Source organism: Triturus cristatus, chromosome 7, assembly GCF_964204655.1.
Source record: "Triturus cristatus chromosome 7, aTriCri1.1, whole genome shotgun sequence".
Lineage (NCBI taxonomy): Eukaryota > Metazoa > Chordata > Amphibia > Caudata > Salamandridae > Triturus > Triturus cristatus.
In genome coordinates this window covers 169,217,134-169,229,602 of record NC_140590.1, presented here as the reverse complement: position 1 = coordinate 169,229,602, position 12,469 = coordinate 169,217,134, and the positions used below count along the sequence as shown (strand labels likewise).

At 44.8% G+C, this 12,469-nt stretch overlaps 1 protein-coding gene across 1 annotated transcript in view; it reads right to left on the bottom strand.

Moving 5' to 3' along the window:
• The window catches only part of LOC146809137 (IgGFc-binding protein-like), a gene marked incomplete at its 5' end in the record, with an annotated part of 458,615 nt that overhangs the window by 343,906 nt on the left and 102,240 nt on the right, over positions 1–12,469 (bottom strand). The window contains one exon of the mRNA XM_085615951.1: positions 279–874. Within this exon, the coding sequence (XP_085472077.1) occupies positions 279–874 (596 nt within the window). The remainder of the gene's footprint in view (positions 1–278; positions 875–12,469) is intronic.

The window sequence follows — 12,469 nt, the reverse complement described above, 5'->3', positions numbered from 1 at the left end:
GTAAGTGCCTGCTACGCACTTTAATATGTGTGCGAACAGTGACAGAGCATGAATAGTAGACTGTGCATTCTTCTTTGAACTGGGAGTAGTCGATTTGGTTGCACGCAACCATACACAAGTGCCATGCCTCCCCTGTGTTAACACGCCCTGACCTACACATAGTGCAGAGAAATAATAAAAGTCTAAGTTATACAAAGTGTAAAGTGCTTCATCTATCATTCCTGAAACATAAGCCTTCACTTACTATCAATTTGGTGAGAGTGTAAGGCTTAACCTACCTTGATAGTCCAAGGTTTTTGCTGCATAAGTGTTACAATGACTCCATAGACCTCCACTGATACTAGTTTTGTGACAGCAACTTTCCTGTTACCCCATTTTTCATTTCCCACCGTAACGGTGAATGGTTCCAGGTCGGAGCGGGTGAAGCAGGTCTTGGCCATGATGTATGTGCAGTTGCCTTGGAAGTCAAAGGTCAGCTTGTCAAAGGTCATGTAGTGTGGGTCTCCAGAGGCACAACAGGTTGATGAGCCTATTGGCTGGCATCTCCTCACACCATCCACCAACTTGCAGGTTTCATAGGGGCCACATGAGGAGGTGGTGCAGTTCACAAGTCCACTGTTCATACAAGAACACTGCAGGCTGCATGACCCAGTTGGGTAAAACACTGTGCCAGCTTTGTAGTAGAGCCCCTGGTAGACACAGCCACACTGGGAGACGGAAACACACTGATCATCGCTGAGTAGGAAGCCATCATCACAAACACAGTCTTCAGTGCAAGTAGTATCACATCCGAATGGAGTGAATAGGTCACTGCAGCTCGCACCACATCCTGAGGCACAGAGCTCATAATGGCTGTTTGGGGGGCAGTTCATTCCTGTAACAAATAGAAGATAATCACACTGTAATTCATAATTCCAAATTATACCAACTCAACATGGCTTCATCCCACTTTTTTCAGAAATATTACACATCAGTATGAACAAGATAAAATGAATACTAATTAGTGTTTAACTGTACTTGCTGATCTGTACTATACATATATAGTAGTCTTGTTCATTGAGCTCTTTCCAGTTTCTAGTGGTAACATGGTTTTATGTATGTAATATCAGCATGATTAACTCATAAAAGACAATTGGCACACCATCATTATACAGCAGATACTATCTCTTCAGAAACTAGGACTATCTGAGCACATTACACCTTTGCTCCATTTCACCGCCATGCAGGGGCTCAGCATTACCTCTGGCTGAAAACCTATGTTCAATCCTTCCTGCAGCACAGAATAGCAGCTCAATCTTCCATTAATCATCCCTATTCTTTTTTTAACTCCCTTCTTCCTCCCATCCTTCTTTAATTACTCCTTTGTTTATCCTCTTCTTCTTCATTCTAATATTCATGCATTTCTTAAGTAATTTCCTCACTGATTTCTCACTTTCATCTCATCCCTTCTCCACCATCTTATTTTTTCTTTATCCTTATTTTACTTTCTTTATTCATCAAGTTATCCATTCCTTTCCTTCGTTATTCCTCTGTTTTTGTTATGCATTGCGTTATTTTTGTAGGCATTCTTAAACTTCTTACTCTTCCATTATTCATCCTTTCTATTTCTCATTAATTTATCCTTTTCGTCCTGCACTTCTTCCTTCCTCACTTCCTTTATTCTTTTCTCATACTTATCATTCCTCTCCTCCTTTCTTCATTACTTTCTTCATTACTTTTTTCCCATCAATTTCTTTCTTTGGTCGTTACTATATGCCTTTATTCACCCTTCCGTCCTCCCTTTACTTCTTCCTTTTTAAATTCCTTTGATTAAGCTTTCCCATCCTCTATTTCATAGCTAGAGTGTTTTTTGCCCCCTCTGCTTATATTTCTCAGTCTTCCCTAGAGTCGTAGAAACAGTTTGAGAACCTGCAGATTGAGAACAATGGGCAAGGTTCTCATTGGCTAACTATGGACTAAGTGGGGGGCGTTTAAAACGTGAGACTGCTCTAGACCTTCCAGTTACTCTTGCGAGGATAATTGTTTATTTGATGTTTCTCACATTTGGTTCTAAGAAGTTAAGAAATACTACTATAATATAGATATAGGTTTTATTGTGTGCTAAGCTAGGACATACAAAATGGCAGGAAATTATGGTGATACACAAAACATTTGCCACCCAATTGTTACGAATCCAAGCATAAAAAATATGCCTAACATTTTCAATTGAGGATGATAAATGTCCACATTCTAGTCTCTTCCAGACTTTAAGGAATGTATCCACATGCCTGTAATGTCTCACTGGCTAGCCAATCAAGATACAGGCCTTTTGTTGTCAATGTTTTATGTTCAAGGGCATGGTGGTCGCCAATCCGTAGTTCCCCCCACCTACTGAAGTTCGTCTTTCTAGCAGGCCTATGCAATGATTTCTTTGTTGTGTAATACTGCATAATCCCTATATTTTCCAATGCATGAATTATGTGGAATTTGTACCACATAGTGCAAAATTTCACATGAGTTTTACCCATGAGAGATTAGTTTCAGCTGAAGATGTCTTGGGAAGAGACATTTTCTCTTTAAATAAGAATTTTTCTCCTAAGTCTCCTGCCAGGTAAACAGACATAATATCGAATTCAAAATATCGACAGGACAGAATATCGAGTTTTTACTATAGAATGGACAGAATATCGAATTGCCAAAATATAGTGGTGAAGAATATCGAAAATCAGGTAAGAAATAAAATATCGATTTAAATAATATAGAAGTAAGTAATATCGACACTCATAATATAGTTGTTAAAAATATCGAATTTTTTTATAGTGTTTTAAGTGTTAGTATATGTGTTAAAAGTATGTATAAATTTTGGAATGTATGTTTGAACATTTTTAAAGTAATGAATTTTATGTTATTTAATTTTTGTGTAATTTAATTCCGTAGCGGGTTGTGGGTTTATAGGGGATTAGGGTGGGAAGTAATTTAATTATAGTACATTAAATAATATTGTTTAGGAATTATTAATTATTTTTAATTTAATTTAGCGTTTTACTTCTGTAGGGGGTTGTGGGTTTATAGGGGAATAGGGTGGGAAGTAATTTAATTGTTATTAGGTAATTATTAATTGGTATTGAAAATTAATTGGTTGTTGATTAATTATTAATTGGTAAATAATTTGTATTAATTGGTAATTAATTAGTATTAATTGTTTAATTGATAATTATGTTAATTGTATTAATTTATTATTTGTAGCGGGTTGTGGGTTTATAGGGAAATATGGTGGGAATTAATTTGATTGTAAATAATTAATTATTGAAATAATTATGGTATATTGCTAATTAATTTATTCTTAATTAATTATTAATTGGTATTAATTGTATTTATTAATTTTTGGCATTGAAAATTAATTGGTTGTTAATTAATTATTAATAGGTTATTAATAAGAAAACATTGGCATTTATAATGAAATAATTATTAAATATTGTGTGATTGGTAATTAATTTTAATAATTTTATTTGGTATTAATAATTTATTTATTTTTAATAAAATATTAAATTATTATTTTCCCTACTATTGCACTCACTGGAGTGGGAATAGCAATTTTTACCCCTACACTATCCAACGCTTTCCCTACTATTGCACTCACTGGAGTGGGAATAATAATTTTTACCCCTACGGTATCCAACGCTTACCCTAGAGTTGCACTCACTGGAGTGGGAATAGTAAATTTTACCCTCCCGCTATCCAACGCTTTTCCTAATGTTGCACTCTCTGGAGTGGGAATAGTAATTTTTACCCCTACGCTATCCAACGCTTTCCCTTCAGTTGCACTCTTTGGAGTGGGAATAGTAATTTTTACCCCTACGCTATCCAACGCTTTCCCTACTGTTACACTCTTTGGAGTGGGAATAGTAATTTTTACCCTCCCGCTATCCAACGCTTTCCCTACTGTTGCACTCTCTTGAGTGGGAATAGTAATTTTTACCCCTACGCTATCCAACACTTACCCTACAGTTGCACTCACTGGAGTGGGAATAGTAATTTTTACCCCTACGCTATCCAACGCTTTCCCTACTGTTGCACTCTTTGGAGTGGGAATAGTAATTTTTACCCCTACACTATCCAACGCTTTCCTTACTGTTGCACTCTCTGGAGTGGGAATAGTAATTTTTACCCCTACGCTATCCAACGCTTTCCCTACTGTTTCACTCTTTGGAGTGGCAATAGTAATTTTTACCCCTACGCCATCTGACGTTTTCCCTACTGTTGCACTCACTGGAGTGGGAATAGTAAATGTTGCCCTCCCGCTATCCAACGCTTTCCCTACTGTTGCACTCTCTGAACTGGGAATAGTAATGTTTACCCCTACGCTATCCAACGCTTTCCCTACTGTTGCACTCTCTGGAGTGGGAATAGTAATTTTTAGCCCTACTCTATCCAACGCTTTCCCTACTGTTGCACTCTTTGGAGTGGGAATAGTAATTTTTACCCCTACGCTATCCAATGCTTTCCCTACTGTTGAAGTCACTGGAGTGGGAATAGTAAATTTTACCCTCCCGCTATCCAACGTTTTCCCTACTGTTGCACTCTCTGGAGTGTGAATATTAATTTTTGCCCCTACGCTATCCAATGCTTTCCCTATTATTACACTGTCTGGAGTGGGAATACTAATTTTTACCCTCCCGCTATCCAACGCTTTCCCTACTGTTGCACTCTCTGGAGTGGGAATAGTAATTTTTACCCTCCCGCTATCCAACGTTTTCCCTACTATTGCACTTACTGGAGTGGTAATAGTAAATTTTACCCGCCCGCTATCCTACGCACAAAATATTGCATTTTTAAAAAAAATATTACGTTAATATATATGTATTATTATTTTTTTTTACTTACATTCATTATTTATTAATTTTAAAGCAATTTAAGTATTTTTAAGTATGTTTCAGTTAATTACATGTTTTATTTCATTAATTTTACATTAATTTTAAGACATTTACAATAATTCGATATTGTGACTAACTATATTTTTTACAACGATATTTAGGATTCTATATTTTTGTACTTACCTGTTTGGAGATAGGGCTTGGATATTTTGGCATTCTATATTTTTACTTCGATATTTTGGCAATTCGATATTCTTCTTCTCGATATTTCGTCAGTGATCCTCCTGCCAGTATCTTACATAACATTTTGGTGTGACCAATGTCCTCACAGTGAAAAGTTACTTGAGGTACTGGCAAAATGAGTTTCGCACTATATGTGTTATTTGGTAAAATCATCCAGATTGCAGAAAAACAAAATTGCACACCACTAGTGCTATGAATGTCCCCTGAATCGTGAGTGGGTGTGTATCTCTGTGCTGAGAGCCAAATGCCTGTAAAACTGTGATACGGACTTTTTTTGGGCCCTGGCATCATGGAAATCTAGATTGTGCGCAGAAGCCTGTGGCTTAACTCTTGTAATAAGAGGTCCATAACCTGTTCTGTAACCTAGAAGGGTGCACTCAGCATGCCCTCATAATGGGCATTGGAATACTGTCAATGCCCTAGGTGCATCACATAAAGCAGCAGTGGCAGTATATTATATTTTGTGAATCAGTAGCATGGCTAGGCCTTTTTCTCTGTGTCAAGGATAAACTGGCCTACCTGCTCTCCTCTTATAAAGTTCCACTGGTATGTGAAACCCAGAATCTTGACAGTTCTACATGTGTGTGCAGTGAGTGTGTAGCACATGCATTGAAGTAGGTCTGTGTGTTGTGAGAGTCAGATTAACTGGACCAGTGTAATACATTTGGTAAGCCCATGTTTTATTATGAGATTAGATGGAGGATGGACCTAGCTTTCACAGACAGTGGAAGTGGATTGCATGCATTCAAGTGGCTTATGGATGGAGGTTCAGACAGTGAAGCGAGAAGGATGAAGACAGGCCTGCTCTTTAGTTCTTTCTGAGCATTGCCATTTGCCATTTGCCCCCGCCCCTCCTTAGCGGGTAAGGTACCTGCCACCCCTGATTTAGATCCGCGCATGGCCAAGTTTCTCCAGAAATTTGTCAAGGACCCCAAGAAGGGCATTGACAGATCGTGACGGCCTTGCCAAGACAAGCTCTTGGAAACCTTGGGGCCCCCGACCAAGATACTAGATATGGCGGAGGAAGCCAAGTCCTCCGGCACAACGAGCGGTGTTTTTTCTAGGAAACGCCAACTGCACCCTTTCTACCAAACGGCTTCGGTCCCTTCTTATTAAGATAGACCCAAAGTTGGGAGACCTCGCCGATTCGGAAGCAGGCCCGGTCGCCCAAGGTGGCCTCTTTGGAGAGCCGTTTATTAGGGAACTTGGGTGTTTTGTGAATATCTTTACGTCCCTGGACAGGGCCCAAACATCCATTAGAAAGGTTTTTCGCCCCCGGGTTTTCTGTGGGGCCGGACGAGGAAGGGGCAGCTCGTCCGGCCGTCCCTACAACAACAGGGGACAAGGCTACAACCAAGGCCAGTATCAAGATTCCGCACGTTTCGGGAACTTCTACCCCACCAGAGGTTGCCGTGGCAAGAATAGAGGCGAATGTTCTCCCTTCTTCCCTTCTAAGGGTGGGGGGCTGTCTGGCGCATTTTTTCCAGGCTCGGACTTCGCTCACGGAGGACGCATGGATGTTACAGACGTTCAGGGGTTTCACATAGAGTGCCAAGGGGACCCCTGCCAGCCCGTCCGGCCACGCCCTCTTTGTTTTTTACAGGCAGATGCCGCCTTGGTAGACCAGGAGGTGCGGTCCCTCTTAATAAAAGGGGCAATCGAGGAGTCTTCCCTGCATCCAAGAGGTTTCATCAGCAACCTCTTTTTGGTGGACAAGGTCGATGGCGGTCAACAGCCGGTGATCAACCTTCGGGAGTTCAAAGAATGGCTTGTGTACCGCCACTTCAAGATGGAGGGAATTCACCTCCTTCGAGACATTCTTCGCCCTCACGACTGGTTAGCTTGCCTCGAACTCAAGGACGCCTACCTCACGATCCCGATCTTCCCTTCGCACTGGAGGTTTCTTCAATTTCTCTGGAGGGGCACAACTTTCGAGTTCACCGCTCTTCCGTTCGGCCTCTCCTCAGCTCCGTGGTGTTTCACCAAGGTCCTCCGGCCGGTTGTAGAGCGTCTCAGGGCGTCGGGAGTCCGTCTCATCGTGTACCTCGACGATATCTTGCTGATGGCGCAGTGTCCCAAGACTCTCGCATCCCAGCTCCAGATGGCGGTGAACCTTCTGCAGAGCCTGGGATTTGTAGTCCACGAGTCCAAATCCACTCTGGTGCCTGCCCAGAAGGTCGTTTTTCTCGGTTTCTTGATAGACTCTGTCGAAGCTTCCCTCGTCACGAAATCCGCCGAATGCTGGCACAGTCCCAGATATCCATCTGGCAGATAGCTCGCATCGTGGGCCTTCTCTCAGCCTCTATCCAGGCCATTTTTCCGGGTCTCTTACATTACCGAGCTCTCCAACACCTCAAGGCGATGCACCTTTGGCGGGGTCTCTCCTATTCACAGAAAGTACCTTTATCAGCGGAGGCCACGGAGGAGCTCCAGTGGTGGCTCTCCAACATGGAGGCTTGGAACGGGAGAGCGATCTTCGGATCCAAACCCGACATCGTTATCGAATCCGACGCCAGCAGATCCGGTTGGGGCGCGAGGTGTGGTGAGTTCACCACGGGCGGAATGTGGTCACTACAAGAACAGCTACTTCATATCAATTGTCTTGAACTCTTAGCTGGTTCGTTCGTGATCCAGTGCTGGACCAAGGACTCGATCTGGTCTTGTGTCCTCCTCAAGATGGACAACATTTCGGCGGTCCGATACATCAATCACCTCGGTGACACGGGGTCCAAAGCCCTCTCGGACCTAGCGGCGATTATTTGTCGATATTGCCTGGACCGTCAAATCTCTGTCACGGCGGAGTATCTTCCCGGGCAGGACAATCAGGTGACGGATTTCTAGTCGCGGCACCTCCACGAAGAGTCTGTGGCAGCTGCACCCGGGAGTGTTTGCGGACCTTCAAACCATCTGGCCTGTTTTCGGTCGACCTCTTTGCGTCCCTGCTAGACCAGCACCTTCCCTGTTTCTTCAGCTCGAGGCCGGACCCCCACGCAGAGAAGACAGATGCGTTCCTCCAGGACGAGGCGGGTTACGCCTTTCCCCCGTTTGCAATGATAACGGGGGTCTCAGCCCAAGTTTGGCATCAAGGGGCGAATGTAGTGGTGGTAACCCCGATTTGGAGGTCTCAAGTTTGGTTTCCAGTTCTTCTGGAACTTTACTGGGATTCTCCAATCCCACTCCCCCGCTTTCCAGCCCTTCTGCTCAATCCGGACAGAGCACCTCATCCGCTCATCGTGCAGGGCACCCTGGACCTGATGGCATGGTGGATTACCGGGGACGATGGGCGGTCCCGGGCCTTTCGGGAGCGGCTGTAAAATTCATCTCCAAGGCCTGGGCTGACAGCACCGTTAAGAGCTACCGATCTACCTGGGGAAGGTGGTCCATTGGTGTCTACGACAGGGTTTTGATCCCGTGGCAGCGAATGTAACTGCCATATTGAACTTCCTGGTGGGTCTGGCGGAGGACGGTTTAGATACCGCACGATTAACACCTTCCGTTCCGCTATCTCAGCAGGTCATGTCTTGGTGGACGGCTCCCCTGTGGGAGAAGACCGTCTCGTCTGCCGACTTCTGCGTGGCATTCGCCTTTCCTTGCCCCCGGAACCGAGGTATTCAGTGCTTTGGGACGTTAATCAGGTTTTGAATCTGTTCCTGTCCTGGAAACCAAACAGATTCCTCTTGCGTAAAGAGCTTTCAGCAAAGTTAGCCATGCTGCTCTGTCTTGTCTCCTGCTGGCGTGTGTCAGATGTCCGAGCCCTGGATATCTCGGGAAAAATTTTCTCCCCTTCTGGGGTTACATTTACTTTCAGTAGACGGACTAAAACGAATACGAAGACTATTTCCTATCCGGTGTTCCCGGAGTCGCCAAAGTTGTGTGTGGTGGCCTGTCTCAAGGCCTAAGAGAAAATGTTAGAGGAGTTTCGTCACCAACGATTGCCCGTTTGGTTCGTTGGGTGATGCAGGAGGCTGGTATAGACCTCCGGGCCTTTGGGGCCCATTCTACTAGAGGTGCAATGGCCTCTAAAGCATTTACCCTGGGACCTCGTCTGGAAGACATTCTGAATGCAGCAGATTGGTCTTCAGACTCTACTTTCAACCAGTTCTACTTTAAACCGGTGCTTGATATTGCTCATTTGGTGGTGAGTAAGCTTTAAACGAGCATAATCCTCGCCTCCGGTCCTGACATAGAATAAAACATTTCCTAGCTATCGTAACAGAAAGTTTCAATTCTATTAAGGACTCAGAGGCGAGGATTATCCCACCCAGGGTACAACTTCGTGTAACGTCCCACCCTCGTACCAGGGTAAGTAATCAATTTAGCTTATATCGCTTCTGTTGCTTTAATTGTGGTGTTGTTTGCAATATTTTTTCCTTTGTTCTTCCCCTACAGAGCTAATCCTTAGCCATGGCTATAGCCTAATTATCTCCTTTGCTCCTTTCAGGAGACTCCAACAAGCAGGATTCCTGAACTGCACAGGCTGGCTGGCTACGAGCGACGCAAGAGGGGGAACTGAGATGGACAGAGGACTATAATCTGACTGAAGCCCGTGATTGGTGGTTCACATGGACACTCTGTACCTGGACTCTATTGTTAAAACTTTGTCTCATTCCCTATGGTTCATGGGAATGGTAGTTGTTAATTGTTTCAAAATGGCTGCTGTGAATAAAGCATAATCCTCGCCTCCGAGTCATTAATGGAATTGAAACTTTCCGTTACGCTAGCTAGGAAATTTTTCCTTGCACCTCTAACCAGTGTGGTAAACAGAAGTGATCTGCATCTGTGCCTAATTAATGCCTGTGCCTTTGAAGGATCAGGGACAACTTCTCACTTGTTACTCATACCATACCATTCCATTCCATACCATGCCATATCATACCATATCTGGGAAGACCGTGGGCCCGATTCACAGAACTAACTTAAGACAAGAACCTAAACTTACTACCATTTTGATATTCACAGAAGGCACTTACTCATTTTGGTATTCACAGAAGGCACTTACTCATTTCGGTATTCACAGAAGTTAGGAGTCCTAACTTTAGGACTCCTAAATGCCTTCTGTGAATACCGAAAGTCTTAAAATTAGGATTTTTCTCAGTTTAGTAGTAGTATAGTTAGGACTCCTAACTTTAGGACTCCTAAATGCCTTCTGTGAATACCGAAAGTCTTAAAATTAGGATTTTTCTCAGTTTAGTAGTAGTGAAGTTAGCAGTCCTAACTTTAGGACTCCTAAACTGAGAAAAATCCTAATTTTAAGACTTTCGGTATTCACAGAAGGCATTTAGGAGTCCTAAAGTTAGGACTGCTAACTTCTGTGAATACCGAAGTGAGTAAGTGTCTTCTGTGAATACCAAAATGAGTAAGTGCCTTCTGTGAATACGAAAATGGTAGTAAGTTTAGGATTTTGTCTTAAGTTAGTTCTGTGAATCGGGCCCCGTGTGCTGGAATACTGACCCACTCTGAATCAGGTGGGGAAGAGTTTCATATGGTAATTCCTCACCCCCATACTCATAAACAGGGCATAGCTGTTATTGGAACAGGCCATATCAGGAGCAGCACAAGTGAACTGACTTTTATGTACAGAGAACAGGTTTTTCCTAAAGCAAAGTCTGCTCACACATGAGAAGGCATCAGAACTGGCCATATAGAGGCATCATGAGCAGTCCAGCATAAACTGCTGGGAGGCAGGCCGTGAGGAGACATTCTGAATGTCTTTCACTCTCTTATCATTTCCCAAGAAGTCCTACTCATCAGCAGACACCTAATCAGCCAGCTGAGGGCAGTGCAGGTAAGATTGGTGGGGCAGGGTGGGGGGCAGTCGACAGATGACTATGAAGGGATAGTACAATTTAAAAAAACAAAAACCACATGCCTTGCCCCTGTTGCATCGAGTGAAAGATAAGGGGTTTTCTTTTCTTTTACATTTTCTTTTCACTCGTAGTCGTCTGTCGACTCCCCCCACCCTACCCCACCGATCTTACCTGCCCCGGCCACGGTTGCACCTAATGGACCCTGCCCTTGACACCAGTGGTGGCTTCAGCTTACAGATCCCTTTTAGAGATAGAAACCAGGCTTTAAAGATTATTCAGGTTTATTGCCTCACCCCTTGTGATCCTGAAACACTTGTGTGTCTTCTAGTCACTTGTGCTTAATCAGCAAACAAGTGTGAGGGGAGTGGCTGAAGAGGGGTAATCAATCAGGACAGCCTCAAGAGCCTCCCATTTGAAAGAGAACCAGTAATTGCCCAGCATAGCACTGGCAAATATCAAAGCTATGAGGCTATCCTGGCTGCATCACTTTATTGTGGTGTGGGCAACATGTTTCTAGTGAGTTACACGCTGGGAACTACTGTCATTTGGTCGGATCCTGCAAGAAGGAGGAAGAATACCGATATTTCAGTGGCTGAGTGAATGGACATGTTGGGATGAAAAGTGTGGGGAAAACAGGAGCCTTAACATGTGGTTGCAAGGTGGTCCTCTAGATCTCACATGCTGAACTATCTATATCCTTTGACCCTATCACCAGGCAGGTCGCTCCCCCCATCCGCCACGCAGCCCCCTGTGGGTTGAACCTCCGTTGCCGCTTTTGCCGCCTGACTGCTCGCTCCCTTTTTTATTCTGTACCCCTGCGCATGGCTTTCTGTGCCACTTTGATTTTTTCATTCTGTGCCCCTGTGTTTTGCTTTCTGTACCCCTGTGCTCTGTTGTCCCTCTCCCGCCGTCCTTTCCCGACGTTTTTTCCCCAGGTTTTCCCCGGGTTTTCCCCCACCGCTGAGCCCCTGCGGCCCCGCCCCCTTCACTCCCATTGGCCGCCCCGCTCCCACCTCCCAGCTGCTCCTCCCTCACTCTGCCCTCATATGAAGGCCGCAAAGCGGCCGCGCAGCGGACGCGCCAAAGGCGCGCCTAAGGCAAGCCCGTCTGCGCCCGTCCGCGCCTGGACCGCACCCAGTGCCAGAACCCCTGGACCCCGAAACCCCCCGCAACGCCAGACTGCACTACGACACAAGCACCCTCCACGCACTCAACTCCAGAACAGACCACCCCTGCTACCCGGCCACCCCGAAACACACCCAGGGGCCTTTCACCTGCCGGAACTGCAGATTCACCAGCATCCAACCCTCCACACCACCAGCCAGAGAACCCAACCACCTCTGCTGCATCCTCCTCAACACCCGCTCCGCTCACAAGCACGCCATCGAACTCTGGGACCTCCTAGACTCTACCGCCCCTGACGTCGCCTTCCTGACGGAGACCTGGCTGAACGTCACCTCAGCACCAGACATCGCCATAGCCATCCCACAGGGCTACAAGATCTCCCGCAGAGACCGCACCAACGGAGTGGGAGGAGGAATCGCCATCATCCACAAAGACTCCATC